The sequence below is a fragment of the Danio aesculapii genome, chromosome 24 (assembly GCF_903798145.1).
Source record: "Danio aesculapii chromosome 24, fDanAes4.1, whole genome shotgun sequence".
Lineage (NCBI taxonomy): Eukaryota > Metazoa > Chordata > Actinopteri > Cypriniformes > Danionidae > Danio > Danio aesculapii.
In genome coordinates this window covers 2,641,742-2,669,470 of record NC_079458.1, presented here as the reverse complement: position 1 = coordinate 2,669,470, position 27,729 = coordinate 2,641,742, and the positions used below count along the sequence as shown (strand labels likewise).

General features: G+C 36.1%; 1 protein-coding gene across 1 annotated transcript; it reads left to right on the top strand.

Moving 5' to 3' along the window:
- The first annotated feature begins 336 nt into the window (after window positions 1–336).
- LOC130218512 (receptor-type tyrosine-protein phosphatase eta) lies at window positions 337–27,729 on the top strand. The gene is made up of 9 exons (XM_056450714.1): window positions 337–562; window positions 7,916–8,617; window positions 11,702–11,956; window positions 13,044–13,307; window positions 17,599–17,883; window positions 21,350–21,607; window positions 23,026–23,292; window positions 23,454–23,551; window positions 26,874–27,729. The coding sequence occupies exons 1-9, from the start codon at window positions 532–534 to the stop codon at window positions 26,940–26,942; spliced, it is 2,229 nt and encodes a 742-aa protein (XP_056306689.1). The 5' UTR covers window positions 337–531; the 3' UTR covers window positions 26,943–27,729.

Here is a 27,729-nt window from a genome sequence, read left to right as displayed (position 1 = left end):
AAAGTATCTGGTGCAAAACTAGTGCAAGTGTCAGACAGATGAAAGAGTGTGTTTCCTACAGGTGGTTTGTCAAGCCCACTCACCTGTGTGAGGCACACTCAAACAATCTCTAAATCATTTCTCGGTTGGCAATGCTTGGATTTATTTTCCCAGCCCTATGAAGTACCATGCAATTTCAGATGCAGTTTTCATTGCTTAAAGACCTCCAAATGTCTCAGCTGAGTCCAGATATTTGCAAATGCACGGTCGATGGAAATGTGGAGGTTTTCTATGCAAAATCCCAGTGTGAATAGCTTGTTGTTTGGGATCAGACTGTTCAGAACGGGAGATCGGTGGACATGAGAGGATCCCACACAGACTGAGTTAAATCAGTAGAGGATTTACTGTTAGCTGATTTATCAATTTGACAATTTCTGGTTCCTTTTGAGTTGATAATCAACAATATTGATTTAATTTGTCAAAGAGATTTAGAGCATTTCATGCGCTGACCTGAGACTGATAACCAGCGGATCAACAAGAAGCAGATTCGAGATGAAAACACCATGGCTTTTACTTCTCCTGAGTAAGTCTGTAATCTGACAAGATTTTTATGTTTAGCCAATGCTTAAAGGGATAGTTCACCCCAAAATTAAAATCTACCCACTTGTATAACTGCTCACTATTCATTTAGGCACCTGCAATTGGTTTATGACTTTCTTTTCTTAATGCTGAATGCAAAAGAAGATATTTTGAAGAAAGCTGGAAACTGTTGACCTCCATAGTAGGAAAAAGAAATACTATGGAAGTCAATGGTGACCGGTTTCCAGCATTTTGCTAAATATCTCTTTTATGTTTAACAGATGAAAGAAACTCAAAAAGGTTTGTGAGAAGTGAAGGGCGAGTAAATGATGTACATTTTCAGTTTTGAGTGAACTATTCTGTAATGCAGTGTTTCCCAACCCTGTTCCTGGAGGCACAGCAACAGTACATATTTTGGATGTCTCCCTTTTCTGACCCATTAACTTCAGGTGTTGGAGTCTCTTCTAATGTTATGATAAGATGATTCAGGTGTGTTTGATTAGGGAGAGGTTGAAAATGTGGACTGTTGGTGTGCCTTCAGGAACAGGGTTGGGAAACACTGCTGTAATGTATTTGGTGAAAGATATATTCACTAGTACTTATTACATTTATTTGACTTTATTTTGAATATAAACTATAAATACTGTTTATTTCTTCATTTATTTATTTATTAATACTTTTTAAAGGGTTGATTTCCAGTCATGTGTTGTTGACAGTTTCAGAAACTGTCCCTCTGTGTTTTCTTTCTCCTATATTTGCATTTACGCCCCTATAAAGATTCCTGGAAAAACTCCCCGGCTCAGCTAAGATTTGCATAACCAAGCCTAAATGGTCAACAATACTCCATACATTTGCATTGACTCTGCAGTCACATACAGTGTTGGTCAACCATTAACAGTTTAGTAAACTTTCAGTGTGCTAAGTTTCATGTCTAAACATCATGCCAAAATATTACTGTGGGAAAGATACAATCTCAGAAGCATGTTGATATACAGTTGAAGTCTGAATTAATAGCCCCCCTGTTTATCTCCCCCCCCCCTGATTTCTTCAATACATTTCTAATCATAATTGTTTTAAGTACTCTTATTTCTAATAACTGGTTTATTTTATCTTTGTCATGATGACAGTAAATAATATTGGACTAGATATTTTTCAAGACACTTCTATACAGCTTAAAGTGACATTTAAAGGCTTAACTAGGTTAATTAGGTTAACTAGGCAGGTTAGGGTAATTAGGCAAGTTATTGTATAATGATGGTTTGTTCTGTAGACTATCAAAAAAAATGCTTTAAGGGGCTAATAATATTGACCTTAAAATGGTGTTTACAAAATTAAAAACTGCTTTTATTCTAGCCTAAATAAAACAAATAAGACTTTTTCTAGAAGAAAAAATATTATCAGACATACTGTGAACATTTCCTTGCTCTGTTAAACATCATTCAGGAAATATTTAAAAAAGAAACAAAAATTCAAAGGGGGGCGAATAATTCTGACTTCAGCTGTATGTTAACCTGGATACTTCATCTGTTTGCATTTCAAAATGCTGTCATTTTAAACTCATGATAAACTATAGAGGTGTGGACCTACACTGGTCTCACGGTTCGGTTACCATTATCATGCCATCGATTCGGTTCAATTCGATATCACGGTGCATTGACAATGCTTTCCATACACAGTGTTGTATTTTGGGGGGTGGCTATAACAAGCTGTCTGTATAAACACACACATGGACACACAGCACCACACTGTCTCTCATTTACACACATACACAAACATAGACAGCACCAAACAAACACACACACGCACATGCCACGTGCGCTTGCTTGGTTGCTCTCTCGCTTGGGAGCAATATTGTGAGACCGCCCACTCCTGTTAAAATTACACTAGAGTAACCGACCGCTCCCGCGCTTTTATTAGGAAATGCATACAGCTGAGAGGTAAAGAGAGGGGAGGAAAAGTCAGGCGAACAGGTGCATTGAAGAAACGATTAATTTTGACACCCCTAATAAACTAGCATTTAAACACACACGTAAGGAAAGCCAGATAGCACAGGTTAGTTAAGTATTAAAGTATTATACACTCAAAAAATATTTGTTTTTGCTTGTTGAAACTACCTAATTTAAATGAGCTGAAACAACACAAATAAATTATGTTCAATTCACATAAATTTGATAAAAGTGTTAAGTTAACTTAATCAATTTGTGTTGGGACAACATGAATGAACTGTGTGGAGCCCTGCATGTTTTACAGTGTAGGTGTCTTATTGCACATAAGCTATCAAACACTCACAATGTTTTATCAAAAGCACACAGAATGCACATAAATCAGTTAACAAGAATAAATACTGTATAAGACAAAAAAAGAAAAGCCAAACACAATAATTATATAAAACCTGGTCACATCGTATCTGTAACCTCCTAGGGCTTAGTGGCCACATATGTGGACAGTACATTTCAGCTCTTATGTGTTATGTTTTTATATTATGTTACAGACATACAGTGTCATCCTGCAACTGTTTTTTTATCATATGAAATGTCCCAAACACTATTTTAACGGTCCAAAATGGGCAAAGAAAATGAGTTTTTACTGATAGTCAAAACATGTTCAAAATATGTCTGTATGTGTTATTAATGCATTTAAAAACAGTCAGGAAAACACTGCTGTGTTCAAGGCAGAAATAAAGAGTTTTCATTCTATTACACAAAGGTGACTTGATTGTGTTATATGGAAATTCCACGAGTCCACATATATAGTTTTTCTCTAAAGGTACATCATATCAAAAGATGATACGTAGGTTTTATTCTAATTAGGTTTCAATAAGCCCAAATAGCAAAGAGAAATAAAAAATACATGTAAAAAACAGCTTGGGCCTTAAAGGTAATGTCAGTAATCTTAACCTTAGAGTGAAAGTTAATTATCCTCATTAGGTGATGTGAAACGTCACCAATGTCACCATTTCAAGCTAATTTAAGCCATTTGGGCACAATAAATTAAATGTGTGTAGCTTAACAATTAATTGTATATTGCTTATTTCATTTGTATATTTGCTCTGTTGTATTTAACTGCTTGTTAGTTGTTTATTATGTTATTCAGCTACACTCCCTAACAAAACCATCTCAGTCAATCTAAGATTATGGCTTATTTCCAAAAAGAGCTATTCATGAACCTGTGTTCATATCTCAGTATATGTTGTAGTAAGAGGAAATATTGCAGTGTCACTTTTTTCTAATATCGTGCAGCCTTAATATATAACATATTTACTTAATAGAATTATTATGCAAAATATCTTAATAAAGGATAACTATTCCGCTTCTGAATTTATAAATAGCCACAAACTAACTTTTATCTTCAGTGTTTTGCATTTGTTGTCTTGATAAATAAAACCTTGAAAATATTAAATCTGATTAAGATTTGATAAATTTGAGAAACAGAATTATTCTGCAAAGTATTTTAATAAACAAAAATACTAAATTGATTTACACAAAAAATATGACCCTGGACCACAAAACCTTATTGCTTGTAGGCATGGGACTGTTTTCAAGGTATGTCAAGGTTTTAAAACCGCCAACATTTTCTGCTATACCGTTCCTAGGTATACGTAAGGTTTTTTTACATGTAAATGTTGTTGTTTTTTTTTGATCAACAGTATCTCCAGCAGAAAAGACATCCAAACAAGCATTTTAAATGGTAAAAAAACCTGTGTTTTTGAAACAAATGAAGACAGCAGAAGTCAATGATTCATTTTCATTATTTAGCCTGACATGTTTACTGCTCCAAAATATAATAAATGTTTCTCTAAATAAAATGTATTGTGTTCAAACAGGGAAAAAAGTTTTAGTTTTTCCCCCAGACATTTAAACATAATATATTTTACAGCAGTAATAATAATATCGTGATATTTTTATCCAAGGATATCATACTGTCAGAATCTTATACCGGCCCATGCCTAAATGCTTGATTATTTTTTATAGCCAAGAAATACTGTGACAGTATGTGTTTCTTTTATGCCAAAAATCACTAGAATATTTGAATAGGATATAAAAAAAGACCAGGTTCCATGTTTCATACTGACAAAATATTAAAACTTATTTTTAGTAGTAATATGCATTGCTAGAAACTTAATCTGGACAACTTTAAAGATGATTTACTCAATATTTACACTTTTTTGAACACCTAAATTACAGATGTTCAGATCTCGGCCAAACATTGTTATATCCTAACAAACCATACACCAATGGAAAACATATTTATTTACCTTTCATATGATGCACAGATCTACATTTCCAAAAATATACACTTATAACTGTTTTTTGTGGATCACAAATGGGAGCATTTACATTATTTCAGACAAGTACATTATAAGTAAATAATTACTTAAAAACAATGTTGTATTTAATTACACCCAACGATGCAAAATATAGCTGAAATCACTACCCAACACAGGCCCATTGGGAAAATGTGCTCAGAGATAAATATATGTGCTTGTGGGTTCATATCGCCACATTATTTGTGTAAAAGCAGCGACCTCTGGTGGATTTACAAGAAATTACACCAATGAGAAAACGTGCCCTAGTAATGTTTTTAAGATTGACAGGGTAGGGCTGCACGATATTGGAAAAATCTGACATTTTTATTTATATATATATATATATATATATATATATATATATATATATATATATATATATATATATATATATATATATATATATATATATATATATATATATATATATATATATATATATTGCGATATGAGTACAATTTCACTAGATGGAATTGAATAGCTCTATTTGGAAAGAAATCATTAATTAGGATTGATTGAGGTGATTTTCTAAGGGTGTAAATCCTGTTTAAAAATAATAAACAAACTGCAAGCAAAAATAATGTCCTGGAAGGCCGGTGTCCTGTAGAGTTTAGCTCCAACTTGATTCAACACACCTGCCCGGAAGTTTCTAGTATATCTAGTAAGAGCTTGATTAGCTGGTTCAGGTGTGTTTGATTAGAGTTGGAGCTAAACTCTACAGGACACCGGCCTTCCAGGACACCCCTGCATTAAACCCTCTTGAAACGCCTTTAAAACACATGCAAATGACAAACTTGCACTGTGTTTGTTGTGGAAAAAAGATTCTGGTCTGCAAAATACTTAAGTTTCTAAGTCAAAGTTTTCAAAAAATAACAAAGTCTGAGATCTCCGAAGTCCTTAGGCAAAGCAGTTTATTGTTACAGCATCAGTACATCAATTAAGTACATCAGCATCAATTTACACATTAACACACCTCCATTAGCTTCTCCACTAATGAGATTGTAAATCTCCCAGATGCTTCCTACCTGTGGCCAGTTGAGTAATTTCTTTACCACCAATAGAATCTCAGGTCTTTTAGGGATCCTCCCCATGACCATTTAAGGTCTTTCCTTACTACTTTAAATGCTCAGCAATATATCTTGGGCTGCGTCCAAAACCGCCTACTTCCATACTATATAGTATGCTAAAATCAGTATGTGAGCAGAGTAGTATGTCCGAATTCCTAGAATTCCAAAATCAGTATGCGAGAAGTACCCGGATGACTTACTATTTCCGACAAGATTCTGGAGTGTGCAACCCATGCATGCTGCACTATCCCATTATGCCCCGCTAGAGAATTCATGAATAGTAGTAAAGCGACGCAACTGATGCAGGTAGGTCACGTGACCATGACAAAATGGCAGTTGTAGTACATCCGAATTCCATTCATACTTTTCACATTCATACTGTATAGAGCAGGGGTGTCAAATCCAAACTTGGTGAGGGCCGCACTGAGTGTTGTGAATGAAGTCAGAGGCCGTACATACACATTTTAAAAAATGTATTTATTGGAGAAAATAAAAGTGTATTAACAACTGTATAACATCTCTACACTTCATTAAACCACATTTATCAAAATAGTAAGGTTTTATATTTATTTAATTTGGACCACATCTGTCACAGCAGCTTTAATCTCCATCAAAATATGAAATAAGGTCTCTAACCAATATGAGCATAAAACAGGACAGTAGGCTAGCATAGAACAGTAGTCTACTTTAAAAACCATTTCATATTCAGAAAAACTGATAATAAAACACAAAGCCAACAGCTGATATACCACATTGTAACAAGCAACAGATGGCTTCTGATATTATATTAATAAACTTATTCTTTTACTTTATAAAGGCAGCCTAATCATGAAATGATCCATGCCAACTGTCGATGCCTACAACTGAACTAAAAAATTAAAGCAATATATTCATTAGTGGGCTATTATAGATAAATGGTAAAAAAATGTATCATTTCGATTATTTTGCTTCAAAGGACACTTTAATATATGAATAAATATTTTCCCATTTTGGTTGAAATTGTCAATATTTTCAGCCCACTGCGTTTTTTTGCCATTGTGCTAGTCTCAGAAATATTTTACCTTGTTTACATTTAGCGTAACGCTATGCTAACGTCTACATTAGAGAGCAGGGTGAAGGGCAACAGCACCACCTGTGTCTCAATATTGTAATGGTCACAGACCTAATATTTAAAGCGAACACGGGCCGCTTGAACTTCATTACCAAAACTTGTTGTCGGGTCTGATTAAATGTTTTGACGGGTCGCATTTGGCCCGCGGGTCTTGTATTCGACACATGTGGTATAAAGTGTACTTTTCTAATGGCTGAGTAGTACATTTAAATTCAAATGAAGTACCTGCTAAGTAGTAGGCGGTTTCGGACACACCCTTGTTCACTGTACCTTGAGCTCTCAACTATAAGCTCAGCTGAAGTTCACAGGCAGTTTTAGGGTCGTCATATTTTTGAAGTCATTGCAACTGAGCATGGGTGCATGTATGTGTGTGCAGGTGTGTATGATCATGAGCCGCTCATAAAACAGAATGCAAGTGCCCTTATTATCTTACTTCCATACATCTACTCTCATTGTGGTATTCAATAGATAGATACGTAATAATAATAATAATAATAATAATACTGAAATTACTCAAATACGCATATAAATGAGGCTGATAAATTCATCAGAAAATTCATCAATACATAATGAATTCCCCATCATGTTATGGTTATTCTCTGCAACGACTCTCATGTATTCTCAGCTGATCAACTATAATCCCAACTCAACAGTGCAGATCCTGTGACGTGACTATTGCGCACACACATATTGCAATATTGATGCTGAAACAATATATTGTGCAGGCCTAGTTCAGGGCACATATTTCTCAGCTCTTTAAAATGTATCTATAAACATGAGCCTGGGTTGTCAACACTGCACCAGAGGGTTGAGAGAAATATGAATTCTGATGCATGCATAAAGATTGCTTTAACCTGTTTATCAAATGACCAGGCTCAGTGGTATGGGCAGAGGAGCAGTATTATCCTCAGAGCGATAACATCACATGGGATGAGGCCAGACTCTACTGCCAGCAATGCTTCAAGGAACTGACCACCATCACCAGCAGAAACATCCATCTGATTGCCAACAACCTCTCAGTGGATTACTGGATCGGACTGCGCAGGAGCTACAACGGCACACTCCCATGGTCCAAATGGTCCAACGAGGATCCTGTTACCTACCAGAACTGGTATCCTGGTCATCCAGTGCCGAACACAGAAATAAAACAGCCAATCTGTCCCACCACACAAACTCCACTAACCTCCACATCCTCAATAACAACCACGTCTACATCCACACCAACAACCACTACGATGGAAACGTCATCGTTAATGGCTAACAATACAGGCGATATGTGTCCCATCCTGGTCGAAATTCTGGATTGCTTAAATTTAACCTATAAGGATCTTGAAAGTACAGTGCACTCGTACATGATTACGACACCCAAAACAACAACACACAGCACTTTGCCGACTGTCACAACAACATACAGCACTCAAACCACACCACAAAGCACCACGGTCAGCAGCTGCATCCTGGAACCCGAACCCGATCCTGATGTGTACATCGAGGATGCCTGTGTGGTCCTGCTCAGCTTCGGCATGTGGAAGGAAAAAGTGTGTAATATAAGTCGACCCTTCATCTGTTATGACGGTGAGTGCTGTGCCTTTGTTTTATTGGGCTTGTTTTGATAATAATAATAGTGAATAGTGAGTTAGGCGACACTTTGGGTAGCATGATCGCCTCACAGAAAGAAGGTCACTGGTTCGAGCCTCGGCTGGTGCAGTTGGCATTTCTGTGTGGAGTTTGCATGTTGGAATGGGTTTCCTCCGGGTGCTCTGTTTCCCCCAGTCCAAACACAAGCGCTGTTGGTTAATTGGGTAAATGAAATTAGCCGTAGCGCATGTGTGTGATTGAGAGTGCATGGGTGTTTCCCAGTACGTGGGTGTTTCCCAGTTTCTCGCGATGTTACGCAAATGGAAAAAGACAGAATGTGAGATATGAATATGAGAACATACCATCTTGTATAACCCCAAGACTTTTCACATGGGTTGAGGAATTGACTGGAGAGTTGTGAATCAATGAACAGGGTAAAAGATTGAACTTTGGATAAAGCAGACTTCGAGCCAACCAGGGGTGTTTCTCCCAAAACCATCTTCAGCCAACTAAGGTCGCAAGTTGCATCGTTACAAAGATAGTTTGTTGATTTGGCGTTTCCCAAATCCATCGCTCCAACGAACATTCGCAAACTGCATTGCAAACTTGAGCACTCGCAACCACACCTCTGGAGCTGTAGTTAGAAACAGTTTCTGGCTGTGTGCTATTCCCACTTATCCTCCCTATACCCTTATCATGTAGAATATTTGGACATTTAATCTTGGAATGAGTAAAAATAAGATCATCACAGGTGTAATTTGCTTTGAAAGTATTGTTACAGTTCAGTTTTAGCGATCTTCATGTTTACACTTGTGCTCCCTTCGTAGTGCACTTTAAATCCATTGATGTCATTTTGAACACTGCCTCATGATGAAACCTGTAGGTGATCTATTATTTAAAAGCAGAACTTATGTTATGTCTCCAAAGCTTGTGAAAACCAAAAACACAGCATACGTCAATGCTTTTACTTTATAGTAGGTTATTAATTAAATATCTGTACTGTATATGACATGAGCCTGTTGGTTAAAGCATTTCTGCAGTGGTTTGGATGTCAAATTGTAAAAATAGACAATAAAAATAAACAATATCCTAATAATAATTATTAATATTATTATTAAAGTAGGATTTTTTTCATTTCCTAATAAATATTAAATTTAATTTCTTAATAAATGGCCTCATTATTTATTTATTTATATGATTTATATATGAAATTAGAATAGTGTTAGCTTTTGTAAGTGATTTTATGTTTTAAAATAGATTATGTAATATTCTCAATAGTATTTGTAAAGGAAACACAGGCCCTATATGAGGCATTTACATATATTTAAATTAATATGGAAAGCGAGTGCATGTTTTAACCAAAACTAATATTGAATTTTATTTTAAATGCGTGTTTGTGTAATAAAATAATTTGCACAAAGAAATGGTGTTCCTCTCTAAAGAAGTAGTTACTCCACCCTGTTTAGAGCGTCATTATGGGCGTTTTACTTTATAACTAATGTGGTTCAAACGATGGATCTGTGACAGAGAAACTACGGGTTTTGGGAAACACTCGTCACTACATCGTTCTTTTTCCAATAATGCGTTGTACTATGATAGTTCAGCTGTGAGTTATGTCGTTGTTTGGGAAACACACCTCAGAAGGGCTTCAGTTTTTTACTGGTATTAAACTTTTATGAAATTATTAGTCATCCATTCAGTGCTCAGTATATATGAGTACACCCCTCACAAATCTCTCTTTTAAATTCATATTTTGAATAGGAAGCTATACAGTATTATATTTGTGCATATACATTAGATTAGACCAGGGATGGGCAAACTCGATCCTGGAGGGCCGGTGTCCCTGCATAGTTTTGCACCAACCCTAATCAAACACACCTGCTTGTAGCTTTCTAGTGATCTTGAAGACACTGATTAGGGTGTTCAGGTGAGTTTGATTAGAGTTGGAGCAAAACTCTGCAGGGACACCGGCCCTCGAGGATCGAGTTTGCCCATGCCTGGATTAGACAGTACTGAAGCCAAATCTGGAGCTTATCTAACAAAATAACATACAATACCAGTCCAAAAACTAATACATCCAAATGTATATGTTGTAGAAAAATATTAAATACAAATTTTAAGAAAAAGGAAAAATCAAGAAAAGCAAACAATGTCAAAACTGGTTGAAATTTTGTAGATTGTAATTTTTTATTTGACTTATAAGAGTAGACATAGTAGCTTTTAAGTAGCCTGCGTTCACACCAGTTGCGGATAAAGCATCAAGTGCGAGTGATTTACATGTTAAGTCAATGCAAAGATGTGAATAGATATCCTGAGGCTCGACACATCAGACATCGTGTGGATCGCTCATTTCACGTGAATCGCTTGAAATGGAAAATCTGAACTTCAGCAGACATTCATGCAGCGTTGAACTAGACATGAGCTTGCTCTTGTAGGGGAGTGATTAAGATGTAGCGCCTGCAGTAGTTCAGAGGGGAAATCCTCCTGCTGACACCGGATAACAGCTCATCAAATTGGGCTAGACTCAGTGGGAAGCACCGCTGAACGCTTCTATCATCTGGGAACAGTTTCTGGAGGAGTGGATGTACTCACAGAGCTGGTGCACCTCTGAAAGGATCTACTGGACTCAAACACGGCGGCGAACAATTCAATGCTGTTTTTTAGCTTTCCTAAAGCACATAAATCACAGCTACTCTCTCAATAAAATCCATGTTAGCAATTTAGCAGCGAATCTAGAGACACCGGGCAGACAGACGTGACGTGAATCTGCATCTATTGTGAAGCGAATGAAGTGAATTTAATGCGCGAATGATGCAAGTAAACTCAATGTTCATGCATCTATTTACGTGCGAATTGTGGGATTTATTCACTCGTGCCACATCCAGTGTGAACAGCATTTAAGTTATTAAGTAAATGAACTGTGCATATAACAAAGACATCTTGTCTCTTTTAAGACGAGTTGACCCACACTCTTAGGTAAAGCCACTAATAGCGTTTTACAGTGTTTTATATTCTTTATTTTGACATTTGTGGTCATTTTGTGAGTTTCCGCTCATATAATATGCATCTGTCTTTCTATAGATCGCTTTTTTGGGCAAATCAACTATTTCAATGTGATGAAAAATAGTGTTAATCTGAGCTGGAGTGCAGGACCCGGTGCTAAGAACATCAGTCACTACAGAGTGGAAATCACTGGAGATTACAACCAGACATTTAATAAAACAGACCTGTCTGCTGAAATCACCAGCCTGACCTCAGGAACTCTGTACCGGGCTCAGGTGTTTCCAGTGAAATGTGGCCGGGATCTCAATCCACAGAATATCTCCTTCTACACCTGTGAGTAGACTTTTAAATGTTTACATCACCTTGAGTTTATGTTAGGCATAAAGTACATCCAGTAGGTTTTTATCACAGAATAAAGCCCCACATGATGTGCAGCGCTGTTGTATAAGACTGACGGGTTTATTCTGTGAAAACAACCCTCCTGGATGTACTTCATCCTACTTATTGCACGGCTACTTGCCACAAACATTAAAATTAGACACAAAACTTTGATCCGAGCCGTAATAGTTTGTTAATTCTTCAATTAAATGTAAAGCTGAGCGACACAAATACAGCTGATGGAGTATACACTAACCTGCGCATTATTCAGACACAAGATGGAGCCAAAAACACGAAGCTGACAAATGAAAACAGCTGATGGAGTATACACTAACCTGCACATTATTCAGACACAAGATGGCGCCAAACAGTCAAAAACACAAAGCTGACAGACACTAAAACAGCTGATGGAGTATACACTAACCTGCACATTATTCAGACACAAGATGGCGCCAGACAGTCAAAAACACAAAGCTGACAGACACTAAAACAGCTGATGGAGTATACGCTAACCTGCACATTATTCAGTCACAAGATGGCGCCAAACAGTCAAAAACACAAAGCTGACAGACACTAAAACAGCTGATGGAGTATACACTAACCTGCACATTATTCAGACACAAGATGGCGCCAGACACACAAAGCTGACAAATGAAAACAGCTGATGAAGTATACACTAGCCTGCGCATTATTCAGACACAAGATGGCGCCAGACACACAAAGCTGACAAATGAAAACAGCTGATGGAGTATACACTAGCCTGCGCATTATTCAGACACAAGATGGCGCCAGACACACAAAGCTGACAAATGAAAACAGCTGATGGAGTATACACTAACCTGCACATTATTCAGACACAAGATGGCGCCAAACAGTCAAAAACACAAAGCTGACAGAAACTAAAACAGCTGATGGAGTATATAAGCATGCATTTTACACTACATTAAAAAACAATACATTGCACAGGTGTACACAATCTAATAATATGTGTTAAAGTTTTTAATCAACCCAACAAGTATTGATTATTGTTCTTCTCTTGTAGTGCCGTCTGCAGTGATAGATCTGACTGTGTTGAATGTCACAACTGATAGCGCCTTCCTCAACTGGAGTAGACCAGACGGAAACCAAGATTTCTACTTGGTAATTGTGGAGGACTTGATATATGGAGACAATAAAACAAAAAATTGTTCAAAAAAGCCATGGAATAGTACAGATCTTACTCCAGGAGTGTTGTATAACTTCACAGTCTTTGCAGTGGTGAATATGACGACTTATGGAGTTCCAAGCAAGGTTTCTGTTTACACCAGTAAGTTTTCAGTGTTACATTATCTATATGTTTCCAACATATGTTGAAATTGTGTGGAAAAAGTGCTTTATTGCATTAACATCGGCACACAAGAGTAACTTGCATCATGTGTTTGAGATGTTAGTTTCGTTACAGTTTAATTAATACTTTCATTGAGCATTAATTTATATATTTTCTGTATTTATATTAGTTTTGCCACATTTTTAGTCTGTTTTATTAGCTGTTTTTGTTCATTGTTTAGACTACAGTTTAATTAATTTGAGTTTTTATTCATTTCCAGATAATAATTTAACATTTTAAACCTTTAATAAAAATTTTTTTGAATTAAATAAATATATTTAGCATAAGCAGCAACATAGTGGCTCAGTGGTTAGCACTGTGGCTTCACAGCAAGAAGGTCTCTGGTTCGAGTCCTGGCTGGGTCAGTTGGCATTTCTGGCATTTCAGTTTGCATGTTCTCCCCGTGTTGGTGTGTGTTTCCTCCGGGTGCTCCGGTTTCCCCCACAGTCCAAACACATGCGCTATAGGGGAATTGATGAACTAAATTGGCTGCAGTGTATGAGTGTGTATGGGTGTTTCTCAGTACTGGGTTGCAGCTTGAAGGGCAGCCGCTGTGTAAAACATATGCTGAATAAGTTGGTTCATTCTGCTGAGGCGACCCATGATGAATAAAGGGACTTAGCTGGATGAAAATGAATGAATGAATGAAAGTAAAATAAATAGATTTAAATACATTTTAATAAACAGAAATATTTTAATAGGTTTAGTTTTTCAAAATACTCCAAAAAAAAAACTTTCTAAACAATTATCCCAATACTTGTATTTAAAATATATCAATCAAATTCATAAGGTGATTTTTAGAGCCCTCCTGTGGTGAAATCAGTGAATTACAGCAAATCAAAATTGTAAATCATTAAACACAAAATAAATAATTACAGGAAAAAATGTATAATATAATATAATATAATATAATATAATATAATATAATATAACATAATATAATACATATTGCCACAGCCATATCACCCTGCAGCCAAAAAGCGGTTACTGACTGAAGTTAAACCGGGCTGAGCCTGGTCAGTACCTGAATGGGGGGAAAGGGTTCTGGCTACAGACTCTGTGTTTAGATGCAATCTGAGCTGCATCCAATGCTTTTTAATGTGCTCACCTAACCCCACCCCTAACCCTACCCCTCACATTGATGTCACTAGTTCCATTGAGTGCGTTGTGTCTGACATTGCATCTCTGAGCGATGCACTCTCAGCTTGCATCATAAAGGCTGCATCCATGATACTATTGGTTGGTAGACCACATGGGAAAACTAGGTTGCTGTTGGAAGTGGTGTTAGTGAGGCCGGCAGGGGGGGCTCAACCTACAGTTTGTGTGAGTCCCAATGCCTCAGAGGACACTATACTGTCAGTGAGCGCCGACTTTAGGATGTTAAACCGAGGTCTTGACTCTCTGTGGTCATTAAAATTCCCATGGCACTTCTCGTAAACGGTAGGGGTGTAACCCCGGTGTCCCCCTCGGCCCTTACCCATCATGGCCTCCCAATAATCCCCATCCACTGAATTGGCTCTATCACTGTCTCTCCACTCCACCTATCGCTGGTGTATAGTGAGTGCACTGGCGCCACTGTCCTGTGCAGCATCCAAGTGGAGCTGCACACTGGTGATGGTGTGGAGAGACCCCCCTCATGATTGTGAAGCGCTTTAGTTGTATGGCCAGACATGATAAATGCACTTTACATAATATAATATAATATAATATAATATAATATAATATAATATAATATAATATAATATAATATAATATAATATAATATAATATACATTGACTCATTTAATAAGTATATTTTATTTTAAGATCAGATTTATTTTTAGTTTACACTGACCAAAGTGCATACAATAATGTAAAATATTAAATAAAACTAAGTATGAATATATAAAAACAACAATAAACTTTAAAAATACAAAGACATAAATTAGGAAAAGCCACAGAAAAAAGATGACTTGATTCTGGATTTAGATACAGAATAAGATGTATACTATAAAAATATGATAAATCAGTCCTGACAGCATGTGTTTTTAGGTCATTGTAACTTATAAAATTCCATTAGAACATGATTAACTTAGTTACGCAAGCTGTTTTAGGGCAGTTTAACATAACATAAGTTCAATGGACTCATACGGTTAATTTGATTCAGCTTAAAGATTTAAGGCAACCAGGATTCTTTACAGTGTAGTTTTGCACAGAGGTGCTGTGCAATTTGGCCTCTGTTATTCCACTTATTCTATTTATCAAACAAACAAACAAACAAACAATTTATTTATTTATTTATTTATTTATTTATTTATTTATTTATTTCCATCATAGTTTATGCATATTTTTAAATTGACAAAAAAACTTGAATGTGCATTTTTAGAATTCATTTGTCATTTCAGTCAGGGTATCTTCTGTCCAATCCATATCCGTTTCCAAACAAAAAAGACAAATGAAGAAAACGGCCATTTTTATGTTTTTCATTTGCTCATTAAAAACGAAACAAGATTTTGGCTGGATTTTTCGTGTTTTTAATTTTAGGGTAGTAAAATAAACGACTTCAAATTCATTATACACATATAAGCGGTGCTGAAACGCCCATTTTCCTCTGATGTCTAATGTCTCGTAAGTCTAGTTGTGTGAGAAAACGCATGTGAAACAGGCATTGCAGCTGACCGTATTGCTGTATATATACTGCTGTATAGGCTTATTGCCCTTAAACTTCTTTTAGTTTGGCTCCTAAATGAGTTGGCAACTTGGAGATGTTGCTCATGCACAGCCACCGATCCTATTGCATTTTATTTAAACCAACTTATTTAAAATATTCAGCTTGGGCTAGGCCTATAAATAATAAATAAATAATAAATAAATAAATAAATAAATAAATAAATTTTATATATATATATATATATATAAAATATATATATATATATATATATATATATATATATATATATATATATAGCTGAATCAATATCAATAGGAGGAAATAAAATATTTTTAAAAATAATACCCTTTGTTATAGCAACTGGGCCCAATGTGTTTTTGTTCTGGTCATGCTAAAAACTATTTAAAAAAACTAAACAATAAAAAAATACTAAGTTAACAATATTAATTATTATTATTATTATTATTACCATTATTATTATTATTATTATTATTACCATTATTATTATTATTATTATTATTATTATTATTATTATTATAATTAATAATAATAATATTATTAATATTACCATTATTATTATTATTATTATTATTATTATTATTATTATTACCATTATTATTATTATTATTATTATTATTATTATTATTATTAGCCTTTTCTTCTTCTTCTTCTTCTTATCATCATCATCATCATTATCATCATTATATAGGCCTTGCTCAGAAATAATCATGCAAACCAGGTGCTGCTCTGAAATGGCTGTCTTTGCTCCGCATCAAGTGACTAGCTGCAGGACGTTTGGTAGCGAACTGTAGGCATATATTATTATAATTATTATTATTATTAATTATTATTATTATTATTATTAATAATTAGGCCTACAGTAGCTCGGAAATAATCATGCAAACCAAGTGCTGCTTGCAAATGGCTGTCTTTGCTTCACATCAAGTGACTAGCTGCAGGACGTTTGGCAGTGAACTATGACCTTATTTTAATGACAAATGTCTAATAATACTGCTAATTTACGTTTTTATTTAATTTTTGCATACGCAAGCCTGCTAACTGATCAAATAACAGAATATGTCAAATTAGTTTATATGTATAATTAAATAATAATTATAATTAAAAGCCCGGTTGCTGGTCCACAGAGGGCTCTTATTTTGAGGGCTGCGTCACGAGCTCAGATTTGGTTGACCAATCAGAGGAAAATGGGCGTTTCAGCACCGCCTACATGTGTATAATGAATTTTGAAGTTGTTTATCCATTTTCCTACCCTAAATTAAATAACGAAAATCGAGCCAAAATTGGGGTTTTTTTGTTTTGTTTTTTTGTTTCTTGTGAGCAAATAAAAACGGCCATTTTCTTCATTTTATTTTTGTTTGGAAACAGATAAGGATTGGACAGAAGATACCCTGATTCATTATAAACTGTGTTTTTAAAATGTAATAACCTAAGAGTCACACAATCATAGAATCAAAGCTATTATAAAAGCAGCCTTTCTGCAAGCACAGCTATTGAAAGATGAGCTCATTTTTGACAAAAGCTGCATGTTTCTAAATGTGCTTGTTGGTATTTATTTTTCAGATCCTTCAAAAGTCAAAAACCTGATCCCAGGCAACAATGAAAGCAATGCCATAGTGGCCAATTGGGACAATCCTAGTGGTTATCGTTCAAGTTTCAACGCTTGTATTGAAGAATTAAGCAGCTCTAATTGTATTGACTGCAACATGGGAGAATGCAGCATAACAAACGACACGTCCATAAATATGACTGCATTATCATCTGGCACCCAGTATTGTCTGTGTGTGACAGCACTGACAAACAGCGACACACAACCTGGAGAGACGGTTGTAAGTCTAGCATTCACACGTAAGTCCTATCTACTGGTACTTTCAGTACTTCAATGATTGAAGGCTTTTATCTGGCTCCCCCCTCAACATTATTAAGCTGTTGTATGATATAACTAATGCAAAATAGCTGCTTTTTTAATCTCACAATTCTGGTTTCCTCACAGTTTCACCTGTTACCTTGAAATTGTGAGTCTTTATCTCACAAGTGACGGCATATTAAAGGTTAAATATTTTCCCCAGTTAAACAACTTTTCTTTCTTCGATTATTTAGTCCTGTTTCTAGTCCAAATATCTAAAAATTCTTAAATCAAGAAGACAAGCAAAGCATAATGTCTTGTTTTAAGCAATATGTCAGAATTGAATGGGGTTTTCCTTAAAGCAAGCAAAATAATGTGCAAATAGGGTAAGCAAAATAAGACCGTTTGACATGAGATTATTTTGCTTGCTTCATTGGCAAGCAAAAATAATTTGAAATGATTATAATAGTGATTTTTCTCACTGTTGATTTTATATCTTTAAATAACGAATGAGACTTTATTATAAAGTGACTCTTTTCACAATGACGTCCACCTTTACACAACGCAGTGTATCTTTAGTTCAGGTGTAATTTTGAAAGAAATGGGAGACTTCTCTGGAAAATTTCCTACTGACATTGCACGTTCAGATTTAAGGCTATTACAGTACTGGGCATGTGTCCATGCTTTCAGTGTTTAAACCAGGGGTCTCAAACTCAATGTACCTGGGGGCCGCTGGAGGCAGAGTCTGGGTGATGCATCAGGTTTTCCACAAGATATTAATTCTAGTATTAATTATTAATTATGGAGTTTGCATGTTCTCCCTGTGTTCACGTGGGTTTCCCCTGGGTGCTCCGCTTTCCCCCACAGTCCAAAGACATGCGGTACAGGTGAATTGGGTAGGCTAAATTGTCCGGAGTGTACGAGTGTGTGTGTGAATGAGTGTGTGTGGATGTTTCCTAGTGATGGGTTGCAGCTGGAAGGGTATCCGCTGCGTAAAACCTATGCTGGATAAGTTGGTGGTTCATTCCGCTGTGGCGTCCCCAGATTAATAAAGGGACTAAGCTGAAAAGAAAATGAATGAATGAATGAATGAATCTAAATTTGGGTGGCACGGTGGCTCAGTGGTTAGTACTGTCACCTCACAGCAAGAAGGTGGCTGATTCGAGTCCCAGCTGGGTCAGCTGTAGTGTATGAGAGAGAGAGAGAGAGAGAGAGAGAGAGAGAGAGAGTGTGTGTGTGTGTGTGTGTGAACATATGCTGTAAAACATATGCTGGAATAGTAGGCGGTTCATTCCGCTGTGGCGACCCCGGATTAATAAAGAGATTAAGCTGAAAAGAAAATGAATGAATGAAAAAACAAATAAAAAATTTATAAGAAAATAAATTAATCAATAATAAATAATAATAATTAGATTTACTGGTATCCGCCATGCTGTTGTTACAGGAAAAAGAAGCAACACTGTGTTGTTGTCATTTGTTTTTACATCATATAGAAAGATATGTAATGTTTATTGTGTGAGGCAATGCAAATACAATGCAGGTAGCGATACAAATAACAGTGCGACTCTATAATTGATCCGGGTTACCGAGGTCTCTTATTGCCGATGGACAGGTGTCTGTATGACTGCAGACGACTACATTATAGACTGCATTGAGTCCCGTACTTTTCTTATATCCCGCCGCGTACGCATCACTTTGATTTCTTCTCTGCTCACTGCTTCAGGACCAATAGTTTACGTGAATTTTGCTTTAACCTAGCGCTTGACTACTGTAATGCATGAGCGCACACTCATTCTCTCTCTCACACACACACATATAAACACACACATGCAGGTATTAAAATTTGATACGGACAAAAACCCACTTTCCATAAACAACTGTTATTGAGTTTAACAAGTGAATAATATAGTGTTGTTCAAATGGCTGCTAAGATTGTTTTCAATACGGCTTGATCCATGATATAGCAAACACAACGCTATCTCAAGGCATCTCATGACTTTCTGATTTAGAGGCTAATTCGGATGTATTTGTACAATTTGGTATGAATTGCTCGTCCCCCAATGACGTTTGGTGTTATGGGTGGGGTTTGGTGCAATGCCGTCTTTTAAAAAAAACCAAAAGGAACGTACCCCTTTCATACCTGTCAACATTGGGATGTGAAAATAAGGGATATGGCCACCATAATAAGGCATATTCCCCTCTCAACCCCCCCCCCCCCCCCTTCTAGATTCAATATGTTTCATTGTAAATAAACAGTTGAATTCTCAGTAATATGCTTTATTTATAATAATTATTATTTTTATTTACAAAAGAAAGACTTAAAAGTATACATTAGCAGCAAATAATTTAACAAATAGTTCAGATAATTAAAATTAATAGCTATTATAAAGAAATAGAATCAAGTTATCAAATCTCATTACCTTTTCTTCACTGTATAACTTATATATTCTAATTAAAGAGCAACGAATGAATCTCTCATTTATTTGCATTTTCTGTTTGATTACATTAAACAACAGAGGTGTCGTGTCTTTTTAAAAACGCACACATCTAGCGTTATAATGAAAGCATTACGTTTTTTTCTAACTTTTTATGCTCATTTAGGACAAAATTAATTGTGTTTGGGAAAACCCCACCAAGATCGACATCATTAGATGTTGTTATTATTATTATTATTATTATTATTATTAATTATGTGTATGTCTGTTTAAACACGCACCCAAAACCCAGACTTTCGCTCTGCTTCAAATCACGTGTACAGAATCCATTTGGAAAACAGCGTCTATATATCACTATGGAGCGCGTCAGCTGACAGTCACGCACCGCTATACTGAAAAAAATGATTTAAAGATGATTCCTTGGATTTACTAAAGTTAAGGGGTTGTAAACAGTTTATTTGTGCTCTATTTAAACAAACGAATTAAGTTGAACATTACTCAATTTAATTAGTTTGTTTAAATTCAACCCAATTAAATTGTGGTAGACATCATTTTTTTCAGTGTGTATGACTGTTTTGAGGATTGCATAGGAGGGTCTACAGCACCTGTAATGAAATAGAAAGGGAATCCTGCCAGTTTTATATTCATTTCAAAGTGTTTTCATGCCTAAACAAAGCGAAAGCACAGAACAGACTCACGTTTAAGAGCAAGGGGCGGCCCCTGGTGGTTCGGCGGTATGGGTTGCATATAGGGAGGATCGGCTCTTTAATGCCACCCTCCAGAAAAAGACTGAAAATACGGAAAAATACCTTTACGGGATGATACCGGGATAGAACTGTAAAATACAAGAGAATCCCGGGAAAAACGTGAGGGTTGACAGGTATGACCTTTTTGTATGACACTGAACTTTTATGAATTTATCCAAATTAGCCGCTAAACTGACAGTGTATAATAGTTATGTGTCCTCGTGAGATCAGGCTGGCCAATAGCATTTCCTCTGTTCTGACTGTTTGAATTCTCTTTTCTCCTACAGAGCCAAACACTGTGAGTGTCACCTCCTTGGTTACCTATAGCACATCCATGTCTGCCTATTGGACAATAGAGGGGAAATATACAAATTTTTTGGTGACAATTCAAACAACAGATTATCACAGTACTGAGAGCAATTATAGTACCACAGAGCGTTATTACAATTTCTCAGGTCTGATGGCAGCAGTGAGGTACTCGATTACAATTATCACTTTTAATGGGAAACTGCAAAGTGATCCTGCTGTAGTATCAGATTACACAAGTGAGTGGTGATTATTATGTTGCAATTACTCATTTTTTCCCCAACACAGGCTCATTGGGAAAATTTTGACAACCGAGAAATATGTACTTGCATAGGACGGTACTTATCTCTGAATAAACGGCTTTTCCTTTGTGACTGGTTTTCTCAGTAGCTCCCAATGAACAGTGTCAGACACGTAGGGGAGCAGACTGGGTCACTGAGTCCGGTGAAAGATGGTTCCAGAAACCAGGTCTAACGAAACCCAAAAAAAGCAGTGTGAGATTACAGTAGAGACATGCAGCCATGATCTCTTTTAGTTGCTCTTGCTTTTAGCTTTTAAAAACACTATGGGTTGGGTTTAGGGAAGGAGGTGTGCGGGCCATGATATATTATGGATGCGTGCAAGAAGGACTTTGAGATTTGAAGAAATGTCCACAGCTCCCTCTGGTGGATTTACAAGAAATGTCACTTATGAGAAATGAGAAAGAGCTTTATTGCTCTTAAGGCTATATTAGGGCTGCACGATTCTGGCAAAAATGTGTTTTTTTTTAAATTATTATTATTATTTTTTTTGCTTAATATCAAGTTCACGATTCTTTTATGTGTATATATATATATATATATATATATATATATATATATATATATATATATATATATATATATATATATATATATATATACGTGTGTGTGTGTGTGTGTGTGTGTGTATATATATATATATATATATATATATATATATATATATATATATATATATATATATATATATATATATATATATATATATAATGTATGTATGTATGTATGTATATATATATAATGTATGTATGTATGTATGTATATATATATTATGTATGTATGTATACATGTATTTATGTATGTATATATGTATGTATGTTTGTATATATGTATGTATATATGTATGTATGTATGTATATATGTATGTATATATGTATGTATGTATGTATGTATGTATATGTGTATGTATGTATATGTGTATGTATGTATATATGTGTATATATATATATATATATATATATATATATATATATATATATACATATATATATATATACATATATATATACATATATATATATATATATATATATATATATATATATATCCCTAATTAAAGTTACAAATGGTAAAATAACTTGTGCCTGAATGCTTTAGACTCTTTCAGGCCTTTAAAACAAATGCAAATGATAAACTTTCATTGTATTTCAGTGAATTCATTCTATTTGTTCCATTGCATATCCTTCAACAGTACAAAACCTGCAAGAAGATGTAGTACAGGGTACATATTTCTCGGGTTCTCAAAAATGTAGTATTGGGCACATAACTGCAATGAGCCTGGGTTGTTTTTCTGACCATTTCACTATTTCTGTTTTGATCAGCAGTATAACAAGTCTAAAAACAACATCTATTCACAGGACCGACTTCAGCACGGTCACCAAAGGCCACTGTTAACAAAAGGAACATAACCGTGAGCTGGGAACCTCCGTCTGACTCAAAGGATGCTAGGATTAATTATACAGTCACATATCATACGTCTTTTTGGGGGGAATATTATACATCAAATACCAGTGACACACAACTTACCTTTGATAATTTAAGAAGTGGAACAACATATGACTTTAATATCGCTGTTGTGGCGGGCATTTTGACGAGTAATCCAGTCAGCACTTCTGCACAAACAGGTAAAGAACCTGCATGTGATGTGTTTGTGAAGCTACATTTGGATTTATTGTGATACATGATTATGCTACTCGACACTCTTAAGATTTTTTTGTTGAGACACTGTGAATATGTCAGCAGATTGTTTGCGATTTATCGATGTTTAAATTGTTTGATTTTCCAGAGCCTGTGAAGAAGGTGCTGAGCTTGGTAATGCTGTGTTCATCTGTACATGCACTTGAGTGTGCAACAGACGAAACTCTGCATGAGCTGTACAACAAGGTGAGGAATATTTCAATAACTACACCCTACAGCCTGTTCTTTGATCAAACAACTTTACATTGGGGATGTAACGATTCACCTGACTCACGATGCGATACGATTCATGATACCAATCTCACGATTCACGATTTAGTCATGATTTTTTAACAGAATTAATTGAGACAAATAATTGCCTTTCATTTGTTCTCAAATGCTGCATCATTTATTTACAAATAAAGTCTTTTCTGCAATAACTAAACTGGAATTTAAAGTAAAATCCAAATAAAAAAGTGAATAATACAAACTAAAGAAGACTCTTTAATAGGGCTGACCGATGTCCACCAATTTGCCATCATATGATGTCTAATGTGAAACATCATGATGGACGATGGCATCGTCGTTGTAGGCGGCGGTGATTCAATTATTTATGAATAATTAATTAACCCATAGCGAATTTATTATTTGTAGCCTACCATTTCAACCACCTGACCCGCATGCTCTTTGTTTAACCTATAACTAGGGCCAAACAGAATCTGCAGACATTTTTTGCTATTTCTGCGGAAGATTTTGTAATAAATCTGCAGACTTGAGGAATGATTTTGGCAGTATCATTACTATAAACTTAATATATGAAATGAAAAATAATATATTTATTTATTGTTTACAATGCATATCCAGTTAGATCCACTTATTTGGTAAACAAAACAAGCCTCTCATATAATATAAGCATTAAAAGACAGAAAATATTACCTTACAAACTGGGTTGTAAATGAATCAAATAAACATTTTCATATTAGTCAATATTATTACTAATATTAATTTAAAAACTGAATAAATAAAGATTTACACACATTTATACACGGAAATAAATAGACTCAATGATGGGCTGAAAATCTGCAGATTTCTGCGTGCGTGGGCCTACCCATAACCAAATCATAAATAAATAAAGAGAAGTTACACACAAGTTACCAGCTGTCAGTCACTTTTTCCCGCGGGACAGAGTGATAATGGCATCCACAAACTTGGTTGGTAATAAAGGTGCACAACCAACAGTATCTGAGGTTTTCACCAAAATGATCAAGTAGAAGCATGAAAGCGAAAGACTGAAGCAGTGTACTGACGCTGTGACAAGTTACCTGATAGATTCAAAAGACTGAAGAGTCATTAGATAGAGACAAGATTAATTAAATATCACGTTTAACAACTATAGTGAGACGCCATCCAGCGTGTACATCCTTGATAAACTGTCTGACGTGCTCTGCTCTACTGGGCTCGTCTGACTGCCTGGAGCTCATGACAGCGTAAGTGTGTGGTCATGTGATGTGTGTTTTCAGCGGTATAGTGTGGACAGAGATCTGTTCAACTAGGTGAAACACCAGTGTGGACGTGGATCGTTTTCGTTCTAAATTGCCATTTTGAAACTAACCTGTATTAGTGTAAACGAGGCCTCAGTGTCTATTTTTCGCGCCGGGTTGATGCTGTGAGGGGGGCAGAGGATCAGAATGCTGGCTCAGCATCATGAGGTCTATCAGCCATCGTCTATCGACCCAACCCTAGTCTTTAATATAAACAATCTACAACTCCAACTCATTCATTTTCTTTTCGGCTTAGTCCCTTTATTAATCTGGGGTCTTCACAGCGGAATGAACCGCCAACTTATCCAGCATATACTTTATGCAGCGGATGCCCTTTCAGCTGCAACCCATCTCTGGGAAACATCCATTCACGCTCATACACTACGGACAATTTAGCTTACTCAATTCCCATGTACCACATGTACCGAGCACTCGAAGGAAACCCACGCCAACACAGGGAGAACATGCAAACTCCACACAGAAACGGCAACTGACCCAGCCGAGGCTCGAACCAGCGACCTTCTTGCTGTGAGGCGACAGCACTACCTACTGCGCCACTGCGTTGCCTAAAACTCTAACTGAACAGCTCAATTACTAATTTAAACCAAATTCCAAATTAAAAATGAACAATACAAATAAGGGAAGCTGTACACTTTAATTGCTTTAATGCTTGAAAACAATGAACATTAGCATTAAAGGGCACATAGTTTACCTCTTTTTTATGATGTAATATTAATATTCTGGTTCTTCTGAGTGTGCCAGTTTAGGTTCAGTTTAAAACACAATTCAGATTGTTTTATTATAATGTGTTAAAAAGTGTCATGTTGGGGGCGTGTCCACAGCTCGCTGATTTAGGGGTGTGTTGTTTCACATGTAGATTAGTTTCGGCTTCCCGCCAACGCAACAAGGGGGCGGGGCCATGAGCTCACCCGCTCTGCGTTTGCAACAGAGTTTGACAGGCAGACGGAGAAGGGAGCTGGAGTGAGAGGATCAGCAATCAGTCGTACATGTACGACTCTGACACAGACCAAGCAGAGAGTACAAAATCATTTGTGTCTTTGTACAGTTTTACAGCCAACTGTGTGCTAGTTTGAAGTGCCGAGCTTGTACACAGAAACTAATGACCACGCACACTGAATTAACTTTGACTAAGGCACCGGATGCGCCGCTCGAAGCCGCGACACGGCACACCAGACACTCTCTGTGGCGCGGCAGAAGCATGAAGTGTCCCGAATCGTCGCGCCACGCATTTTTGAATTGTAAACATAGGTTTCTGCAGCGGTCCGTGGCGCCCAGCCGTCGACTTGAGTGTACCCTGATAGAAACCGATGTTTAGAATTGTAAAACGCATGCTAGTTAAGATCACAGGGAGCTTCTGGGATAGCGAGAAATGCAAACGGCTGAAGTATAAGGTAGACTCAATGAGAAGTACACATGTTTGCAAACCTACCTAAAGATACAACCAATAATTCTGATTAGAGCGATAATGTGGAGAATATTGATCTTGTGTTGAGCCCAATGAGCCTTGCATCTAAAAATAGAGCTAGGGTGTTCCTTTAGTGATATCGCTTCGACTCACGCTGAAAATGGCGGACGTGAATCAACAAACTGAGGATATGATGACGTGCCTGTCAATCAATATTGGTGGGCGGGGGGACCGCTCTCCTACGTAAAGTTGCGGTCGATCTGAAAACAGCTCCAATTGGTCCACCGTTTTTTATGTTGTTAAATTGAAAAAAAAAAAGCACTGGGTGTGTTTATATCAGCCCAATATGACGCTCTATACACCATACATGCACATATGTCTGTCCAAACAGCTTGAAAAGGAGATTTTTTACCATAGGTGCCCTTTAAAGTTATTAGCATCATTATTTTAATGACCAAAACTTCTTTTAAAATGTAGTAATTAATTATCCTTTTTATACCAAATTCTCCATCTAAAAGACAATGATACACACATGAATGAAATCTCTTTTACTGTCTTTCAGTTGTCCTATCAAACTGCAGGAAAACTGGACGGGGTTTACTGGAAGCTGAAATGGGTCGACAGAAAGTAACATTAGCTCAGTCCTCAAAGCAGAAACTAGGTCTGAAAACCATATTCATCCAGTCACATTTGTTTTGATTAACACTTCTTATATGGATAATTCACCTAAAAATCTAAAAATAATGGAATATATGAAGAGTTTAGATGCAAAAACCTCTGTCACGTCTGAAATTTCCATAGAAAATGAACATTTTTCTCAACCTTATGTTGTTATGTTGAGATATTTTACTTTAAAAACCAGGAAAAGGACTTATTATTTGCCATAAAAGTGATATTACTGAACATACACACAGGAGCACGATAAAAACATGCTCATTTTAGAGGAAAATTTCAGACGGCATTGAGGTTTTTGCATCTAAACTCTTCATAAATAGTCCTATAATGCAGCATGCCTTACTTTATTCCAGACCACTAAAGGAGATTTTTATTTATGTCTTGCACATGTTGATCAAGGCTGTATAGATGTAATGTTCATTATCAATTGTTTGTTTTGCTGTATTTACAGTTGTGTTGTGTTTTACAGTAAACACTAGACGGGTTATTAAAGGTGCAGTAGCTGATTTTCTTCAGAAACTTGTGTTGTTGTGTTGGTTGAAAGTCTCTTCATAGTCCAATAGTGATGACTAACGTAAATGATCTAAACGTGTTTATATGTATGATCAAAGGGAATTTGGCCAGGAGTTACACCCCTACTCTTTACCAGAAGTGCCATAGGATTATTAATGAGAACAGAAAGTCAAGACCTTGGATTAATGTCTCATCTGAAAGACTGTGCTCACTGACCCTGCTGGCCTCAC

Coding starts and splice junctions, on each gene's coding strand:
- LOC130218512 (XM_056450714.1), top strand. CDS start 532: ATGAAAACACCATGGCTTTTACTTCTCCTGA. Junction 563..7,915: donor ATGGCTTTTACTTCTCCTGA/GTAAGTCTGTAA, acceptor TCAAATGACCAG/GCTCAGTGGTATGGGCAGAG. Junction 17,884..21,349: donor TGTAAGTCTAGCATTCACAC/GTAAGTCCTATC, acceptor TTTCTCCTACAG/AGCCAAACACTGTGAGTGTC.